This window comes from Arachis stenosperma, chromosome 9, assembly GCF_014773155.1.
Source record: "Arachis stenosperma cultivar V10309 chromosome 9, arast.V10309.gnm1.PFL2, whole genome shotgun sequence".
NCBI lineage: Eukaryota > Viridiplantae > Streptophyta > Magnoliopsida > Fabales > Fabaceae > Arachis > Arachis stenosperma.
Window position 1 is genome coordinate 8,179,820 of NC_080385.1, and position 22,561 is coordinate 8,202,380.

A 22,561-nucleotide genomic window follows, 5' to 3' on the forward strand; every position below is an offset into this window, starting at 1 on the left:
GACGCCTATTAGAAACGTCATCAACTCGGTCCATGTCGGGAACTCTACCGACACCCCTCTGTGTCGCCTCTACTGGAATAGGAATGTCTCTAGGATCTCCCAAGTACATCTCTGGGGACAAGAACCTCTTTCTGTGCTGACGCCACCAGTCCAAGAAGTCATGTGAAGGACCCGAGTCGGCAACAACGTCAAACCGAAGCACGTGCTCTGCACGTGTCTCCCAGTGAAGATGTCAGTGTTGCAAATGGTGCAGGAACCAACGATCACCCCATCTACCGTCCTTCGACATCAAGAAGTTGATGTTCAGGGCGGGACGGGGACAAGCCTGTACGCCTCCAAACTGCAGTAATACCCTATCAACCTGGTGCCACTCAACCACTGCAAAATATATCAGCGACGTGACAGAACGCCATAAGGCCGTATGACGAGGCTCCAACACCTCCAGATGGACAACCTGGATGACGTCAGGTGTGTTATATGGCATCCATATAAACTGAAAAAGGCATCTCGAATACATTAGAAGATAAATTTAGCTATAACTAAACTTACAGTGACTCCGCAAAGGTTTTTTGCATACTCACATCCCTAGACTGTAATATGTCGATCCTCAGCCGATTCATCTGCACCCGAGGTCCCTTCTCACTAACGTCAGGATTGTAACCTGACCACCTTCAAAGACCGTTAAGATACGAAGTCAATCATTAATGTGACGAACTAGTATAACATTACAGGCGAGAACTTAAATAAATAGAATAAGTAAACATAATATAATGAGATAGTCATACCTGGATGCCAGGGGCCAGTTAAACGCATTATACCCATCAGGCCGAAATCTAGGAAACCGCCAAAATATCCAGGACTGAAGTAACTCTAATGGCCCAGCTAACTTCAAGACATGTCTGTTGGCCACTCGGCACATACACCGGTACAACCATGCAAGCACCACCGACCCCCAGCTGTAGCCACCCATCTCCTCAAGCTTAGCCACGTACGGTAGCCATCTGATGTGAATACGATTGCCTGACTTGTCGGCAAACAGCTGGGTGCCCAACAACATCATGATATAGGCACGGACATAGCGCCTAATTGTCGCCTCATCGGCCCCCTCGGGGCACTCTCCAAAAGTCTCCTGGAACCAGGAGCAGTTCAATGCAAACTTTTGAATTTGGCTTGGGGGAGGTAACATACCGAGCAACTCCTGGAACCACTGCCAAGCTGGCCGGGCACCCTGTATGTATACGTGGAAATCTGTCAGGCAACCGCTGACGTAATGTCCATCCACTGGCAACCCCAACTGGTACGCTACGTCTTGAAGTGTGATCGTGCACTCTTCGAACGACATGTGAAAAGTGTGCGTCTCCGGACGCCACCTCTCGACGAATGCACTCACAAGCGGCTAGTCTAATCGGAACCATCTGTCGTTCAGTGTCGCAAGATGGTATAATCCGGCCATCTGCAAGTACGGAACGTACCTCTCATCAAGTCGCATTCCCTGCTGCTGCCGCATACTCGATATGCAACGCTGGGGCTGCGCATTACATGGACCGCATGATTAGAACAAACTCAAATACCGGTTACAAATACAAATCAGGACATAAACAGCTAATAAATACCACATGCAAAAGGAGATATATTAGACCACTAGCAAAACTGGATAGGCAAACCGCATCCAAAAAACCACTAGAAACAAAGCAGCCTAAAACCGCATACAAATATGAAACTAGCATAAACCAGTGGCAACTCCACTTACAAAAACCACCGGCCAAACCCACTCAAATTAACAACTACCAATACCACCTACGTAAACCGCTAACATAAACCATCAACAAAACCGCATACAAAATCACTATACAAAACCGCATGCAAACCTCTTATATAAACCACTAGCAATACCACCTTCATAAACCACTTTCATAAAGTAATAACAAAAACCACTAAACATATACTGCTATCAAAAACCACTAACCTCGTCGTTGATCACCCTGGCGATATGAGCGACTCCATTCAAACGATACAGTCTTGCCGGATCGTCCCCCATCGCCTCAATATGCCTCTCGAGTCTTTCTCGTACAGATTCTGGGTCGTTTTCTCTGGGATTTGGTAGGGTATGAGGATGGGAAACTGATTCGAATGAGCTTGGTTCGAACTCCTTATATAGGCAACTCACTAGTAATTCGAATCAACTAAATTCAAATTACCTAAAGTCACCAACAATGAATAATTCGAATCAATATGATTCGAACTCCTTAGTGTCACGTTCCCCTACTAATTCGAATCGATACAATTCGAATTATTCTTTTGTAATTCGATTCAAGTTGATTCGAATTACATGCAAATTTCAATGTTCTTAATTCGAACCATATTGTTTTGAATTAGGTGCAAATGTAGTTCGAACAATGTTGATTCGAATTACATTAAAATGATCATTGGTTGAATGTTGAAAAAAAATTTTATTTTGGCTGATTTGCGTAAAATATTTTTCAACCTGGCTTAAATGCGTTTTTTACCCAAAATATTTTAGAGAACATATTATAAATAAATTTTGAATTTATTTATTTTTAAAAAGACATAGGTTATTTATATTAGGGTTATAAAAAACTGCATTTTTTTCATTTTTCAATTTGCATTAATGGCTACACTTTGTCTTTTCTTGCGGTTTTTTTGTTTGTAAATAATGAAAAAAATAAATGAATAAGAATGAAAAACATATAAAAATGTTATATTAAATTTAAGAAATTTTTGACAATTAGTATAAGAGATTAAGAAATGAAGAGTAGTAAGAGTCTTAATATGTATAAGTTGTAGAATTTGAATATTTGTAACTGAAACTTTTTATAATTATTATTATTATGACACTTTTAATTTATGTTTATTGCATTTAATTAGTACTTGATGTTTCAATTGAATAATAACATATAAGAGTTTTTTTGTTTTAATTTTTTAAAATATTTTACTAAATAGTGATTGGTTGATTTTCAGCTAGCAATTTTGGGTATTAACTCTTTCGGTCTGTCATTACCACTGCAAATCCTTCTACAACAAAGAGAATAAGACATGGTCAAAGAATGATAATTCATTCCAAGTAAATTGTGGAAGCAATGCACATGTGGAATAACAATTTGAAAAAGAGGAACACGTAAATGTAAATTGTGGAAGAAGTACTCCACATGTAAAATAACAATTTATAATTTGATGATGAAATATTGCAATCGATAGTATATAGGGAGTAATAATTTTAAATGCACATTAATTTTGGTTATGTACAGAACTGTTTACAAAAGAGGAATACATAAACTTGTGCTACTTGCAATGAGTCCACAATTAAAATGTTATTATTTATAACAAATAAATAGGGCTATTAAAAATGATATTGAACAATGAGAAGAGTAAACGACAAAGTTAAAAATCTTCAGGAAGATACTTGGGACAAATTCCCTACGTTGGCGCGGCGCCGAATGGTGACGTTGGTCTGAGACCCAGAATCGAGCTCTGGCAGGGAAACCGCAAGAGGAGGAATGGAGTTTGCCCTGGTTTTTGCAATTTATGCAATGCGGCTCCGCCGGAGATGGATATCGCGATGTACAATTTGTTTTGAGGAAAAAACAATGGCTCATGGGACCGGAAGAGGATGGAGGAAATAGGATCTTGGTACAGAGAGATGCTAAGACCTAAGAGGGTGAGGGTTTGAGAAAAGTAATAAGTTCTTTGGTTTTGAGAGCTTTTTGTTGGGGTAAATGTTAGTTTGTATTTTGGTTGTTTTAGAAATAAGGATTGATTTGGAAAAAGTTAATTTGTTGGTTTTTATTGTGTTTTTTAGTTATTTTTTGTGTTTTTTTTTTGTGAAAATAAAAGTTGATTTGACAAGATTTAAGTGGTGGATTCTAAAATTTTGCCAAGCGTTGGTGCTAACATGACATTAGTAGAAGAAGAGAAATTAATTTAGAAGCAATGTGGTAAACTATGTATCTACTTTTATATATTAAGAATAGATTTGATTTTATTTTTCTAGGATTTTTTTTTAACTTTGATGAAGATAGTGGCTACATGATCAAGCAAATGATCTTGACAAGGATAGACAAAGTCTAGAAGAATTGTATACACTCTTGAAGTTTTGATACAGGAACTAATAAAGGACAACGACCTAGAATGCAAAGTTACTCCACATGCAAATGTTAGAATGGAACCATTAAAATGCATAATTTCAATTGAAAGAAAAAATGCATAATTTCAAGTTCACCATTGTTTTCAGAGAACAGATATATGATACACAGGCAATATGGTATGTTATTTTTTCATTCTTGTCTCACTTAATGGATCGTCTCTTTCATTTAAATCCAACAATTGTTGCATAATCATAATAAAATGATGGTAATCCTTCACAGAAGAAGATGATAGTTTCACAATGGATAACTCTTGATTTGTGAGACTTTATTCCACCTAAAATATAGGTAAAGAAATAAGCTCCACATCAAACTTCAAAAATCATACTATTAATCAAACAAACAAGTTCCAAATCAATGATAGTCTTTTTTGGCTGCCTCAATTATCTTGTCACATGATGCTTCATACCATAGATAAACATGACCCGAATTCAACTCCGCAATATCTTATAATACCACCTTCTTGTGCATCCAACCTTAGCTTGTTATCACAGTCTTCCAAGCACCATCGACATACTATTTGATGATATTAATACTTGCCATTCGAGTGAAAGAGTAAAAGAACAACACAGAGGATCAAGCTGTGAAGGCAAACGCAGTTCCTTACGGACAAATGCTTAAGGCGTGAAAGATGCTTGATATTGTGGGGGATTTCAAACAAGTTAAAACAACCATTCAAAATCAGCTTTTTGTTCAATGCACCTCTGATGAGGGTTATAACAAATTCAACAATCAACTCATGATGATGGAATAAATAATTGAAGGGGTTGAACAAGAGGCATGCATTCTACTTATAATAATATGAATAATAACGAACAAAGTAATGAAAACTTGCTTCACACGGTAATCAAGACATAAGAGATTCAGAATTTCAAAAATCCGAGGCAACAACTAGATAAAATATTTTTAAAAGATTTTACCGAGTCTGTCTTATAGGGACTGCCCTTTACAATCAGCATTCAAGTTTTAAGTCCCTTTTTTTTTTTTTACATTTTGTGCTCTCAAATCTTACATTTCATTTTTTCATTTTAAACCAAATAATTTATGCTTACGCATTCAGAAGAATAAGATAATTTTTAGTGTACAATACAAAGTATCATCATTTTCACAACGAATATAACAATTTTTTTCCTCTTTAGCATGCGTGATTGGTAAGCAAATACAGTCAAAGTTATATCAAACTAAAAAAATTGACTGATACCAAAATATTGTTGACAAATTCTTTTAACAAAGGCCACATCAGACCAAAAAATATTATATGCATTATTTTTGTATCTCTCTTTATATACTTTTTGTTTTTTTAACAATAACTAATAAAAAATAAAAATAAAAAAATTATATTTTATATATAAAATAAATTATCATGTGTACCCATAAAAGATACACACGTTGACAAATGTATCCATCAAATAAAAAAACGATTATTGTACCTATAAAAAATGGGTTTCGTGTGACAGAAATATCAAATATCCAAACCCTAAAAAACTATTCAAATATCCCAAATTATCCTTCTCTCCACCACTGCTACCATCGTCCTCTCTCACTCGTACTCTTTCTCTATGAATCTTTTTGCAACTCTTCGGTGAGTGTTCCAATTTCAAAAGCCCAATTTTCAAAGCCAAACCATGAAGCAACATCCCCAAATTCACTTCACCCATTGCAGCCACTACAAGAACCATTGTGACCATAGTAGCAACATCAAGAACCGAACCTTAGTCATCACCATCATTCAACAAAAACCCCTTAAACAGACCACAAATCTCACCAAAAAGTCCATTCTCCGAGCACACAAGCATAATCGAGTTCCACAAAATCAAGTTTCTTCGAGACATTTTTTCAAATACCTTAAACGCACTCTCCATAAACCCACACTTACCATACATAGCAATAAGTGCATTTCTCACAAAAGAATCAAAGCGCAGTCCCAACTTCAAAGCAAGCGCGTGAAGCGCTTCCCCGAGCTCCACCTCCGTGGGTCCAGCGTAGGCCTTGTTAGCATACGGCATCATAAAATTATCCGGCAGAAGTCTTGTCATAGAAACCAATTCAACGAAGAACAAAATGGCGTTGCGTTAGAGTGCGTAGCTGCTGAGAAGCATGTTGTAGAGGAATATGTTCTTCCTATTGGAAAAATTGTGGAACACTGAGCGTGATTCAAAGGGTGAGGCGCATGCACGGCGTACATGGTGATTAAGTGTGGCGAGAAGCTTGACAAGATCTGAAGGAAGAAGGAAGCGAATAAAAGGGTAGAAAAAAAGAAGGAAGGAGAAAGGGAGAGGATCGTCAGCGGGGCACTCACGGGAGAGTTGAAAAAAGATTTAGAGAGAAAGAGAGAGAAAGTGAGAGAGAGAATGATGGTGGCAGTGGAAAGGTGGACAATTTGGGGTTTTTGAATAATTTTTGAGGGTTTTGATATTTCTATCATACGGAACTCAGTTTTTATGAATATAATGATCGTTTTCGTATTTGATGAGTACATTTCTCAGCGTTTTTATATCTTTTATGAATACATATGATAATTTATTCTTTATATATACTATTAAAATGGAAAGTACACCACAAAAAATATACATAAAAGGCAGTCCAAGCATACTCTATTATTAGAAAAGGCTATATTTTATAAGCATAACTAATAAAAAGTGTAGCCATATATGTAAGGTAAATTTCTTGTACTTGGTGGCCGGAGATTTGCTTATAAATCGCATGGCACTAATGCAGTATGATTTGAATAGGTGACATACATGAGTGACCTTCCATTCTTTCCTTAATTTAATGCTAACAGTGGCCGTCTCATCTTCTTGGCAGTGCTATTCATAATACTATGTTAATGTTGCAAGTACGATGAGGTGTATCAAATTAGTTTTATATTGAAAAAATAAAAATAAAAAAGAGGAAAGAGTTTATAAGATAAGAGATCTAGAAACTTACTGTTTTTAAAGTTTTGAAGCTTCGAGAATCACCATCCCTGCTATCGAAGAAAGTGTCAATTGTCAAAGCATTCATCTCACAGCAGTGACGAGTTATAGCTCGGGATATCCTTGACAGAACAATTACAATATTGGAGTTGACCAACCTAATACATCATTGTTATGCTGCACTGCACAACACATGCCGTGTGCTTTGCTCGCTGCATAACTCATTCAACAGCTTGCATTTTTTAATATTTTTATTCATTTTTTTTATTTTTCAATTAATTGGTTGACAGCAATTTCCTTCTTCCAGTGTCATAGAATGACTTGAAAATTGGATAAAGCAGATTTAAGGAATGGACTTAATTCATATTATTTCTTCTCCTCGTAATATTTAACAAGAAAGGAAAATGATGTTTAATTTGTGTACCTTACTGATATATTCGGCTAACAATCTCACAACCGAGAACAAGTCAACCGCATCACAAACACCAAGAATCTCGTACTTAACCAAATACACTGATCCTCGGTAACAAACCCTAAAAACCGAGACACTACTCAAACGTTCACCATTATGTGGTCCATTTAAACAGACGAGATAACCTCGTCTGGGATAAGCGAAAAAGAGAGATAACAGGCTACTGAGAAAACCACATCGATAGCTCACTCTTATTTCCCTTTATTGAAATTTATATCACCGTGCACTAACTTGGGCGTTCGGAATCCTTTTTGCAGACCCCGCGTCGAGGTCTTCAAGTTCCAAAGAGAAGTACTTCCGAGCCTCTGACGGAGTTGGTAGCTGATCACACCTCGGAAGCTTCACCTCGCCAGAAACAATTTGTATTATTATTTTGTACATTTTGAATACCAAAAATAAAAAATATGAGATGTATATAAAAATTGTGCATATAAAATTTAAAAAAATATTATTTATACATCAAAATTAGTTATATATATACGATATTTAATTTTTTATATATATTTATATTTTAATATATATTTTATGTTAGTAGCTAATTTTAATATATATTAATATTAATCAATATTTTCTATTAAAAAAATTAATAATCTTCATATTAAGACAACTTTAATTTTGTGATTGTTTAGTGTCAAGTTGGTACTTGGTAGTATAATAGTTCGTTCGATTCAAAGACTTAGCAATGGTTGACCGTATATAAGACGCAATCAAAACATTTTCTTAGTACAATGCAAAGACCAAAGAGATCTAAAAGCCGATACAGGATGCTAGAAGAGCGTGATATATGTTATATGTTATATTTACTCTCTGCAATAATCTCAATAATAGTTAGAGTTGTAATTCGATAATATGTCGTCGTCTTCCTGTACAACAAAGTACGATGTATTCATTAGCTTCAGAGGTGAGGACACCCGCGAAACCTTCACTGTCCATCTGTTTAACGCTCTGGCAAACAAGACAATCCGAGCATACATGGATTGTCTTCTCCAGAGAGGAGATGAAGTCTGGCCAGCACTCGAGAAAGCGATCGAGAGCTCGCTAATATCGATCGTGGTTTTCTCAGAAAACTACGCAACCTCGAAGTGGTGCTTGGAAGAGCTCGTCAAGATTCTTCAATGGAGGGAATATCACGGTCAGGTTGTTATACCCGTTTTCTATAGAACAGATCCGTCAGATATACGGAACCAAAGTGGGAGTTTTGAGAAGGCGTTTGCTAAATACGAAAGAGATCTTGCAGAGAGTGAATCCAATAGAGACAAGATAAGCAACTGGAGAGACGCTCTCAAGAAATCAGCTAATATTTCTGGATGGCACTCCAGAAACTATGCGTAAGTTACTAAGTTTATATATGAAAAATGCTCCAATTATTATTATTATTTACCTGAGATTATTAATGTTGCCTATATTGTCTTACACCATGCATTTAAAAAAAGTTATTTTAATAAATTTGTATTATTCATCATGGGATCAAGTTTAGTAATTAGAAAGTGTCTTGGTTAGGTTAGCTAATTAACAAGTTCCTACAGATACAGCAATAAAACACTTGCTAAGGAGAAAAGTTTTTTAAAATTTTAATTATCTTATATTAAAATAATAAAAAAATCTGCTTTAATTAATTTCTTTTTTATTTTTCTGTATTTATACTTTTATACTATATATAATCGAAATATAACAAAAGTTAGTGAACAATTTTTTCTTAAAATAAAATCTATAAAAAATATTTATTTTGCTATTTACAAGACTTGAATTCAACATGTCATACTTAAATTATAAATTACTTATAATCTCAACTAAAATTTTTATACATATTTAATAAATAAAAGAGTGAATAATACCTATTAATATACTGATAAATATAGTTGTATCAAAGGCACATACAACAACAAAAAAATCTTGTCTCACCAAGTGAGGTCGACTACATAAATCAAATGATGTTATTGTACTCTATCATATATCAAAGGCACATACATATAAATAAGTTTATATTAGTTCTCTGTCAATAAATATTTTGTTTTGGCCCTTAAAAATTATAGTATTTTTTTTAGTTTCAAAATACTATATATATATAAACATATAAAAAAACATTTAACTCCTCTCTCTCTTTCTCTCTCTCTAAATATATATATATATATATATATATATATATATATATATATATATATTATCTGTTATTTTATTTATTTTTTATCAAAGTGTTCCATCATCAAAATAATCAATGGTTTTTTACAGAAAAACATAATTAAACTTTTTTATGAATATATATGATAAATTAGTCATTAGTGTATGTTGATTATTTTATTTGTATTTAATTTGTAAATATAAATTTAACTAATTAGATTATTTATAACATTTTATTATAAATGTAAATTAAGTTTAATTATATTATTTGTAAAATTTAATTACATTACTTTTAAAATTTGATTATAAATATGAAAATGTCTAGCTTGTTTTGTTTCTCTTGGTTTTTGGTCCCTATACTATATGAAAATACTATGTTCGTTTTAAGTTCATAAAAAGTAATGATAATTTGTTTAAGTCCATTAAATAACAGTTCCAATTTTTTTTTTTTTTTTTTTTTGAAAAGTTTGAGGGACTAAAACCTAATAATTTTGAAAATTTATGACCTTCTCTATATGAAACCAAATCAAAACAATGTTTAAATATTTGGACAAAAATTAAAATAAAATATTTATATAGATCAAAACCAATAAAATTTAAGATAATCAAATTTTCTGTTCAAATGAAATTAATAGTTGAAGTTGGATAAGTTGGTTTTACTTTTTTTTTCATTGTTTAGTATTATTTGTTTTAGAATTATATAAAGAAAAAAGGAGAAAATAATAAAAGAATAAACTCTTTTTTTTTTCTTTACAAAATCTTAAAACAAAAAATAAAAAAATTAAGAAACGAAAATAAAGTAATTTGGAATACAGGGTATCCTTTTCCTTTATTCAAAATATAATAGTATTAAAAATTGATGAATGACTTTAAAAAATAATAATTTTATTCATAAATTGTTTTGAAAATATACAGAATAAATATATTTGAAATGAGAAATTAAAAAAATAAAAAAGAAATTCATTGATGTGTCCAGTACTCCAGTATAATAAAGGAAAGACTAATAAAAAGATATAGCAAGAGAATGATGCAGGTCCCTTTTTAGAATTAGTAGAAACTAGAATAAGATTCGTGCGAGGGCTGGTAAATTAATGATAGTATATAAAAGGTGTTTTATTTAAAATAATTTGTAGTACAAAAGATTTGGATGTTGGACTTAGTCTTCTTATGTGGTGTTCGTCCTTCTTTTTTTTATTGGTTGTTGTTAGAGTTGTTGTTTTTTTCTTTTTGTCATAGGTTGTTGTGAAGATATGTTCTTTATGAATTGTTGAGTTTGATGTACTTTCTATTGTGTTGTTTGTTTCATCTTTGTATGTATGTTCTTCTTTCAAAGATGTGTCTTGAATTTGTATGGTTTTCTTTCTCTTTAATCTCTTGATGTAGTGGTGCTTCAATATCATTATTTTTCTGAAATGTTATTAGATTTGAAGCAGTTGTACCCAATAAATTTTTTGCTTCGCCATCAAACAGTACAAAAGTTGTTGTAACACTTTGATCTAAAACTTTTAATTGAATTCTGAATCTAAAATAAGTATTGGGTTAGTAACTAATAATTTGATAGATGAGATTATGAAAAATATATAGAGTTACTTTATTGTTGAATATTATGGTGTTTGATTATATGTGCCACAAATGTAATTGTTTCCTTTTTTATATGCTTTTTTCTGACACTTTTTACATTCAACATAGTTCCATCCAAACATAGTTTCATCCATATTTGTCATCAATTTCGTTTATAGTTGCTAAAATTATGAAGCCTATTTCAATATTCAATTTATATTATCATTAGTATATGGTATTTGAGTAAGTATGAATGTATAATGCATGTTGTGAGTTTTTTTTTTTTTTTTGTCAAACCTGATCATCAGATTCTCATTGCATGGCCATTAAATCTTTGATAGTTATTCAATTTCTAATCATCTGCTCTAAAAGAATGATGCTCTATTGAGTAAGTTTGAGATGTGTAGTTTGAAAATAATTTTTTTGTGCTAAATTTGATGTTATTTGAAGGAATATTGATAACAGACTTATATAAGTAGTTTAAATAGTATGAAATTTGAATACTTATAATGTAAACTTTATTATGATTAATAATATTATTATGACATTTGTAATATGGATGTTTATTAACTTTAGTGAGTTATTTATAAAAATTAATAAATTAATTGTTGTGGTTATAAATTTATTATATTGTTTATAACGGTAAGATATAATAAATATAGGAATATGAATTCAATGTATTTGTAGGTTACAAATTTATTGTATTGTATTTTTTAGTTTTTTATTTGTATATTTTATTTTTTTTGCTAATTTGAAAATAATAATTGATTTTGCAAGAATTGAGTGATTGATTCTAAAATTTTGTCAAGTATACGATATTGCTGATATGGCATTAGTAGGAGGAAAAAAATGTCTTAAAAATAATATGAATAAACTTATGTATTTACTTTTATATATTAAAAATAGATTTGAAAATATACATAATAAATATATTTGAAATGAGAAATTAGAAAAATGAAAAAGAAATTCATTGATGTGTCCAGTATAATAAAGGAAAGACTAATAAAAAAGATATAGCAAGCGAATGGTGCAGGTCCCTTTTTAGAATTAGTAGAAACTAGAATAAGATCCGTGCGATGCGCGGGGCGGTAAATTAATGATAGTATATAGAAGGTGTTTTATTTAAAATAATTTGTAGTATAAAAGATTTAGATGTTGAACTTAGTTTTCTTATGTGGTGTTCGTCTTTCTTTTTTTTATTGGTTGTTGTTAGAGTTGTTGCTTTCTTCTTTCTGTCATAGGTTCTTATGAAGACATGTTCTTTATGAATTGTTGAGTTTGATGTACTTTCTATTGTGTTGTTTGTTCCATCTTTGTATGTATGTTCTTCTTTCGAAGATATGTCTTGAATTTGTATGGTTTTCTTTTTCCTTAATCTCTTGATGTAGTGGTGCTTCAATATCATTATTTTTCTGAAATGTTATTAGATTTGAAGCAGTTGTACCCAATAAGTTTTTTGCTTCGCCATCAAATAGTACAAAAGTTGTTGTAACACTTTGATCTAAAACTTTTAATTGAATTCTGAACCTAAAATAAGCATTGGGTTAGTAACTAATAATTTGATAGATGAGATTATGAAAAAATATATAGAGTTTATTGTTGAATATTATGGTGTTTGATTACATGTGCCACAAATGTAATTGTTTCCTTTTTTATATGCTTTTTTCTGACACTTTTTACATTCAACATAGTTCCATCCATATTTGTCATCAATTTCGTTTATAGTTGCTAAAATTATGAAGCCTATTTCAATATTCAATTTATGTTATCATTAATATATGGTATTTGAGTAAGTATGAATGTATAATGCATGTTGTGAGTTTTTTTTTTTTTTTGTCAAACCTGATCATCAGATTCTCATTGCATGGCCATTAGATCTTTGATAGTTATTCAATTTCTAATCATTCTGCTCTAAAAGAATGATGTTCTATTGAGTAAGTTTGAGATGTGTAGTTTGAAAATAATTTTTTGTGCTAAATTTGATGTTATTTGAAGGAATATTAATAAGAGACTTATATAAGTAGTTTAAATAGTATAAAATTTGAATACTTATAGTGTAAAATTTATTATGATTAATAATATTATTATGACATTTGTAATATAGATGTTTATTAACTTTAGTGAGTTATTTATAAAAATTAATAAATTAATTGTTGTGGTTATAAATTTATTGTATTGTTTATAACGGTAAGATATAATAAATATAGGAATATGAATTCAATGTATTTGTAGGTTACAAATTTATTGTATTGTATTTTTTAGTTTTTTATTTGTATATTTTATTTTTTTGTTAATTTGAAAATAATAATTGATTTGGCAAGAATTGAGTGGTTGATTCTAAAATTTTGCTAAGTATAAGATATTGCTGACATGCCATTAGTAGGAAGAAAGAAATGCCTTAAAAATAATATGGGTAAACTTATGTATTTACTTTTATATATTAAAAATAGATAGATGGATGGATGGTAGTGGAGAATGGAACTCAGAACACTTGACGTATTGTAGGTTTTTAAACACTAAAAAACAGTCACGGAAATTATGTAATAACAGTCTAATAAGATGATATTTCTTAGAGAAGAAGAGAGCCAGTTTATTTGGTTTTTGAATTCATTGTAGGGACGATCATGAACTCATCAGGAAGGTTGTGAATGATGTATTGAAAATGCGTATACTAAAGCATCCCATAGTGCCAACAGGCCTGGTTGGAATTGAAGAAATCCGTAAGATTGTTAAAGTCAACATGAAGCAACACCGAGTAATTGGAATTTGGGGTATGCGTGGGATAGGGAAGACAACCATCGCTAAAATGTTATTTGCAAAATCCTTTCCTCATTATGACCATGTTTGCTATGCGGAAAATGCAAAAGAGTATACGCCGCAAAAGCTTTTGTCGGAGCTATTGAGGGAACGAATTACCACTGACGCAACAGGGTTTGTCAACAGTATGAGCAGCCTTAGCAATAAGAAAGTTCTCATTATCCTCGACAATGTGAAGGATTCTGATCAACCATTGTTAGAAGCAGTTTGCCAAGGGTACAAGAGCCACAGTCGAGAAAGTAAACTTATTATAACAACAACACATAAGCATTTGCTTGAAAAGAGAGTTGATTGGACATTTGAGGTCAAACAATGGGACGACTCAAAATCTATAGAGCTTCTTAGCCTGAAAGCATTCGAGGAAAGCATCCCTCCAAAGCCTTATGAGATTCTGGTGAATAAGGTTGTTAAGTATGCCGGGGGAATTCCGTTAGCTCTGAACCTTTTGGGTTCATATCTTCGATCCAAAAGCATTCAGTTCTGGGAAAGTACTTTGGAAAAGCTCCAGAAGCATCCTATTAAGCGCATTCAGGCTGCCTTTACGGAGAGCTATGATGAATTGGACGAGTTAGACAAGGAGATATTTCTTGACATTGCATTCTTTTTCCATGGAGAAAAGAAAGATCTTGTCACAAGCATATTAAAAGCATGTGAATTCTCACCAATAAGGGGAATAGAGATCCTTCAAGATAAAGCAATGATTACTACTATTCCATATAAAGAAACAATCGAAATGCATGGCTTACTAAGAGAAATGGCTTACGAGATCGTACACGAGGAAAACAGTAAAGACCCTAGAAAACGTAGCCGATTGAAGGATACTGAAGACATTTGTGTTGTACTCAAAGAGAACAAGGTAAAGAAGAGGTTGTAACTTGTATCTATGCATTCTTGTTGCACACAATTTTATTTGGAAATTATATTGTAGCTTAGTTTACTTTTTTGGTTGCATTGTTTTTCAGAAATCGCTTGATGCAATTGAAGGCATAATATTAGATTTGTCTCAAATTAAAGACTTGCGTTTGAGTCGTGACACATTTAAAAGGATGAATAACTTGAGATTTCTAAAATTATACATCCCCTCGGGTCAGAGTTCTGGTAATATGATCCTTCCTACAGACCTTGAACCGTTTTCTGATAAACTAAGGTACTTTGAGTGGCATCAGTACCCTTTCATTTCTCTTCCACCAAGTTTTTATGCTAAGTTACTTGTTGAGATTCGCATGCCGCACAGCCATGTCAAGAAACTCTGGGAGGAAAAGCAGGTAAAGATATAAACATACATATGAGTCATGATCAGGTTTTCTTTTTTTGTTAAATTCAGATTTGAAGATTTTCCATTCTGATGATTCAGTACCCTGTGCAATTGGAACAGGAACTTAATAATTTAGAAGGAATCGACTTAAGTGAATGCAAAGAGTTAGAAGAGCTTCCAGATTTGTCTGGGGCTAAAAGACTCAGATGGGTGAATCTCTCCGGTTGTGAGACTTTGCCTATTCTTCATTCATCTGTATTTTCCTCCAACACACTTGTTTCTTTGATACTGGATCGGTGTACGAATTTGCAGTGTGTTAAGGCCGAAAGGCATTTGAATTCTCTGCAGCACATAAGTGTCAAAGGCTGCTCAAATCTCAAAGAATTTGTGGTATCGTCAGATTTAATTGAAAACTTGGATTTGAGCAACACAAAGGTTGAAAAGCTGGACAAATCAATCGAGAAATTACAGAAGGTTGAATGCCTCAATCTAGAAGGTTCAAGAGTTAAGCATCTTCCAAAGGAGCTATCAGCCTTAAAAATGCTTAAGGAGTTGAAGCATTCATACAGTGGACTAGAAATTGACAAGCATCAGCTGCAAGGCCTATTTAACGGTTTATCATCTCTACAAATACTACATTTGAAGGATTGTAGTCACTTGTTTGAATTCCCTGACAACATTGGTTCCTTATCGAAATTGCGCGAGTTAAGGCTAGACGGAAGCAATGTGACCTGGTTGCCTGCAACCATCAAGTGTCTTCAAGAGTTGGAAATTTTGTCCCTAAATAATTGCAAGTTTCTTGAGACACTGCCAGAGCTTCCATCCTCTATCAAGGAGTTCTCTGCTGATAACTGCATCTCATTGGAGTCTGTATCAGCTCTAAACACTCTGGCAACAAAGATGGTGGGAAAGACGAAACGCATCTCCTTCAATAATAGCTTGAAATTGTCGGCTGGACACACATTGCATTCGATCATGGAAAGCATCCATTCAACAATGGTGAGTGCTGTATCTAGCAATGTCACGGTAAGAAGCTATGCAATTGATGTCCATAGCTACAACTACAATAGTGTGGAGGTCTGTTTGCCAGGAGACACAATCCCGGAGCAATTTGCATATAAAACGGAGAAATCCTCCTCCATAACAATTGAACTCCCTGAATCTCCTTCCAATTTTCTTGGCTTTATCTATTCAGTTGTTCTTTCACCGCGTCATGGAATGGAGAAGCACGGTGCCAAGATCCGATGCGAATATAACTTTGCAGGAGGCAAGAATTCTTCGTGGGAGGACATAACTATAAGTGAATTGAACTCGGATCATGTATATATATGGTATGATCCATTCCTCACTGACAAAATTCTTGGACAATACGGGCCAAGTTTTCATCTTGAGTTCAGTGTTGCAACTGACACGGGGGAAGTTGATGACTCAATTATTATCAAAGAGTGTGGTGTCCACATCATAAATGAATTAGAATTGCAGAGATTTTTACTGGAATTAGATAAGAAGAAAAAAGACATGGAGGAGGAATCATCAGCGCAGCATTTACACTTTCATCCACAACATGGATCTCAAGATCACAGCCATGTCCAGACTCCACCTCAAGACAAGAAGAAAGAAAGATTTGATGAGAAGCAGAGCAATGAGATCGAAAACCAGATATCAAAGCAAAAAGGAGAAATGAATGAACAATCATCTTTTGATCGGAAAATCGGTAAGTAACCAAATTGTAGTAAAAATTCACCTCACTAATCTCATACAATTATGCTTTTACAGTAATAAATTAGTACCATTTCCACACAAATTGTCAAATCATTGTACATAAACTGTATTAAGGTGAATGGTTATTTACTACAATTTGGTCAGTTTTCCAATTATATTAGTTAAAAGTACGGATAATGTAAAATTTTTGCAATTATATTATTTATTAGTCATTATAATTGACATTTTCAGAAGAGAAGATGGAATCTGCTCCCAATGAAAACAAGACTAGTGGTGGAAAAAGTGATGAGGAGAACATAGTAAGTCAAAAATTTTCTTTTATGTCTGACATTAATTTTTATATACTGACACTCTGACAGTATAAAATAATTATATTATCAGTCAATGAAATTATAAAAATAGTTGTATATCTGCCATAGTTGTTTACCTTCTTATAATATTATTGGTAGAGACCGGAAGTGTTTTATAACCTGAGTTCTTAGAGAAGTATTGAAAAAGCTTTGTTGACTTCATTCCATCTTACTCAAAACATGCCACAATTACAAACATAGTCATAATTATTTTACCGCTATTTTAAAATTACATTGTGCAGATCAAAGGCAAAGGAAATGAAGAAACACCAACTGAACCTGATGCTGCATTGCCTCTATGTATTGATTCAGTTAAAAACAATGTTTTCCAGGACATTTCAAATGAAAATTATTATGATCAGCCAGATAGTATGGAAGAGGCCAAACATTTGGAAGAAAAACTACAAGAAGTTCATCATAACGTCCATGATATGACTGCTGATGAACCATGCAAAGAAAAGCAAGGGGAACCAATGGATCTTGAAACATCTGAATCTCAATACCACACTAGCAATGTAGAACAAACGATTGAGCTTGCTCAACCCATTAATTCCTGCATACCTCCACACGGCAGTGAGTTCCTTTTAAACAATCCCTTTGTTTATCATTCATTATGTTTGATAGCTCCGTTGATGAACTGTACTTTTTGTAGAATCTTACTATTCGTTTTACTGTTCCAAATCATCTTTTTTGCAATCTTAGGCTATGGAACATTAAGAACAACTGTTTTCCTCAAAGAGAAAGTCGTTTCTAAATTAATAATCTTGTTTGGTAAAATTTCAGGAATAGATTATGGTACTAAGTTGTTAATGTAAGCTGAAAAATATTTTATAAGATGAATATAAGATGAGAAGACACCACATCCAACTCAAAACCTTAGGATGTCAAGTTAATGGGTCTCTCATCTTATAAACTCCTCACTCTTCCTTGCTTTCTTTGATGTGGGACTAACTTCAACACTCCTCACATTTGCAACACTAACAATAAATTGTCCTAGCAGGAGTTACTTTTTTTTTTTTTACCTAAAACCCACAATCCTAACACGATTTACATGCAAATACACAACCTCAGCACCCAAGTACGATTTTCGTGCAAATCCAAAACTAATAGATATATTTAACTAATAGATATATTTAGACATACTTTTAACTTGTACTTAAATATTTTTAGGTTGAATATTAATTTTTCAATAAATTTAGGAAGTGAAAACTTTAATTAGTTAAAAAATTGAATATAAAAAATAATTTTGTTACAACAAATATTTATCTTCTAAAATAAATAAAAAAACTTCGTTTAAAAGACTAAATTATTGGGTATGAATAACTCTATTTTTATTTCAAAAACAATATCTAAGAGAATTAAAGAATTTAAATGTTTTAAAATAAAAAAATTATTAAAATGATGAAATAAAAATTAACATTATTAAATTTGTAATTTTATAAAATATATATTTTATTATTTTATTTTTAAAAATTAATTTTTTATTTTATTATTTTATCAATTTATTCAATTTAAAAATTTTAATCCAGTATTAGATAGTTATATCCAAAATTTGTTATAAGTCCAAAATTTGTTTATATTATGTTCAGATTGTTATTTTTTTCTGTTATATGTCTAAAATTTATGAATATAAAAATATTTTTATTTCTTAAATTAGGTTTTAAAATTGACGTAGACTCAGTTTTAGTTTTAATAGGATATTGAAATGAATTTGATTATATCTACAAGTATTCATACAATAAATATTTTACAAAATTAATTTTAGTATGTCAAGTACTTAACTCAGTTTTTTTTTTTTTTGTTAAATTCTACATTTTGCTATGTATTTTGATTTTTTCACTTTATTTTTATGCTGGTATTACTTGTATCTTCTAAATATCCAATTATTGATTGTTATTTAGCCAAATCAGTGCTATTCTCTTGACATAAAATATGTTATCTAATTCTCTGTCATTTAGATAAAGAATATATTATTCGGTTTTAGAATTATTCTAATATTTAATCTTAGATTAAAATCTTTTAAATTGAATAAATTGATAAGATAATAAAATAAAAATTACAAATTTAATGGTGTTAATTTTTATTTGATCATTTTAATAATTTTTTATTTTAAAACATTTAAATTCTTTAATTTTTTTAGATATTGTCCATGAAATAAAAATAAAATTATTCATACACAATAATTAATCTTTTCAATTAAGTTTTTTAATTATTTTAGAAAATAAATCTTTGTTGTAACAAAATTATTTTTTTATATTTATTTTTTTAACTAATTAAAATTTTTACTTCCTAAATCTATTGAAAAATTAAGATTCAACCTAGAAATATTTAAGTACAAATTAAAATTATGTCTAAATATATCTATTAGTTTTGGATTTGCACGTAAATCGTGCTAGGATTGTGGACTTTAAGTGAAAAAACACATTGGCCTGGGACGATTTATGTGCATTTGTCTAATAAATTTCATGCATAAATCGTCCTAGGACAACATGTTTCATGCATTATCTTAACTCACATCATTCTGTGACGATTTATATATTATATAGTTTAAGGGATTCACCTTTTAAAATTTTATTTAGGAGATTCACGTAAATTCTTCTATTATTTTATTTAAATAAAAAAGCCTAAGCATAAGCCACATTTTTAAAAGGAATGATGCAACTTTCAACAATAAATTAAAAAGGTATGTAATGCTTGAAGGAACAAACTTTGTAGATAATAATGTCGATGAGCTGTTTGGAAGGATCACTATTGCGCTAATGGCTATGCCAAAGGTGCAATAGTGGATCAGGTTTCTGGAAACAGAATATAGAGGAGGTGAAGGGATTGTAAACTCCCATTAAGGTATTGACAAAGTATAATGTATGCTGTAGAAAATTGTATGAGATATAAATTAGATTTCACCAATATGTATGGCGTGAGCTTTGGTGAAGAGGAAGGAGAAAAGAGAACAGGATTCAAGAGAGAATAGTGGAATGGAGAAAACTGTGAAACTGAGATTCTTATTGGTGAAGAGAAATGGTTAAATCCTACTTAACAGATAGGTTCACCTTGGTTTATAATTTTATATACAACCTCCACAACAATTCCGAGCAGCACAAACGAACCGAAAGAATCAACTACTCGACAACTAACTGTAACTACAAGCCACATGGGCTCGATAATAATCAGACTAATTAAATATCCGAACTAACTTCTAATTCTGACTTAACTTGCATCACAAGCTATCATGTAACATAGAATACCAATAGCTAATTACACGTCTTGAATCTATAACCTTGAAATCACACAGAGATAACACAACTATCACTCCATAATTTCTCTTCTTTTTAATTAAACTATTTAAACAAAATTAGTTTTCACATAATCAGATTATAAATAAGTGAAAAATGTTTTAATCAGATAGGACTTAATTTAATGTTAGTTTTCTTCTAATAATCAATTCGATATCTAAGTTTTAGACATATACAGTTTGGTCATTGAGTTTCATAGCCGTGAATCAAATTGATTCTTCTGTTATCAATCTAGTTAATAGAATTCTTGTGTATGTAGTTGTTTGCTATTTTGACATGGCACTCAAGGGTCTAACTCAATTCTGTTGTTCAATGAACTAAATTTGATTGATTTGGATCATTTAATGACTAAATTAAGTCTCACACCAACTAACTAATAAGTTACAACAGTTACTTTCACACATAAGTAGTATTCTGTTAATTAAAATATATTTAAAACTTAGAAACTAAACGGATTATCTTAAACTAAAAGAACAGATTTCAAATTGAGGCTAATCTGGTCTTTTAATCTTTTAACTTTGCCAAACACATAACCTAACTACTTTGGACTATTTTTGCAGAGAAGAGGGCTCCTAAGTTGACTGTGAAAGAACTCCGCCGTCACTCGAGGAAGGTAGACAAGAAGGCAAAAGTTGAAGGCAACCCTGCAAGAGCAACTCAAGCTACAAATTTAGCCATGGAAACTTCGGATTTTTCCCGTTCGAATATTAAAGGCAAAAGAGTAGAAGATATCCATTTGAAACAGGTTCCAGCTCAAAATGCTTCTACTTTTATTGCACAAACTCATGATAAAATTACTATTCCCTCCTTGGATGATCCTGAAGTTGCTCTGGAGTTGCTAAAACACTTCGATGCATCAGCGAAACGCCTCCAAATAACAGAGTTTGTGGACAATCATGTTCTGTATCCATATGATCATTCTATAACAAAAGACCTTGATGTTTCGGCACTTTGTCGTTGGCTTCAAGTTCAAGGGCTTCGTTCAGTGAGCGTTGCGAGATACGCAGAGATGAAGTTCGAAGCGGCCAAACGGGAAAGAGAGGAAGAATTAAGACTTGCAAGAGAAGAAAATGCAAAGTTTGAAGAAGCATTGAAAAGAATGGAGGACAGGATTTCACATGTTGAATCGTTGGAGAAAAGAGTCGAGGATTTGAATTCTGAGGTGGCTTCTTGGAGAAGTAAATATGAAGAAACTGAAAAGTCGCTGAAAGAAACCGAAAAGAAACTTGAAGATGAGAAAGATGTAGGAGCTGAGAAAGAAACTTGTTGGAAAAGAAGAGAGAGTGAGCTGATAACGGAAGCGGCAACTTGCTCGTTTGAAAATTGCAGATGGCAGGTTTCCATTTTATACCCTGACATTGATTTAAGTAGGCTTGGACCTTTTAAGGAGATTCACAATGGGCAGATAGTATCCCCATCTGATACGGATGAGACTGAAAGTGAAGAAGACACTAGGGCCTTTGAAGATGCTGCTCATGGCGATGCCGGTGTCTAGTAAATTACTATTTTGGTTCAAAAGTTTAAATTTTAACAATAATCTTTGAAGTGAAAAATAATATTTTCGCCTTTCTAAAAAAAATTTTCAATTCGACAAAATACATTATGGCTGAATTTTTATTACACTAGTTGGGCCAAACTTGATAACTATTAGCCCAAATTCCTTTTTAAAGAAATCTACTAGAATGGTCCAAATTAAAAGAAGGAAGAAAACAAGTGTTGCATGCTTCCTAAGGACACCAACTCACTCTATGGTTGGAATTTAAATTTTGAATTAAATGGATTTAATGAATGCCTTGGTATATAGAAAGAGAAAATTTGATTTGATGACATTTATTGAGATATGCACGTTACAAGGCAAAAGCATGAGAAGTGGGATTAATTGATTTTAATTGATTATAA

The 22,561-nt window shown here is 32.1% G+C and overlaps 1 protein-coding gene across 1 annotated transcript; it reads left to right on the top strand.

The window, feature by feature from the left end:
- The first annotated feature begins 8,232 nt into the window (after positions 1-8,232).
- LOC130947863 (disease resistance protein RPP2B-like) lies at positions 8,233-22,263 on the top strand. The gene is made up of 7 exons (XM_057876583.1): positions 8,233-8,875; positions 13,842-14,898; positions 15,005-15,307; positions 15,418-17,011; positions 17,251-17,318; positions 17,612-17,942; positions 21,223-22,263. Exons 1-7 carry the CDS (start codon positions 8,397-8,399, stop codon positions 22,155-22,157), a joined length of 4,767 nt encoding a protein of 1,588 aa, XP_057732566.1. The 5' UTR covers positions 8,233-8,396; the 3' UTR covers positions 22,158-22,263.
- The last annotated feature ends 298 nt before the right edge of the window (positions 22,264-22,561 follow it).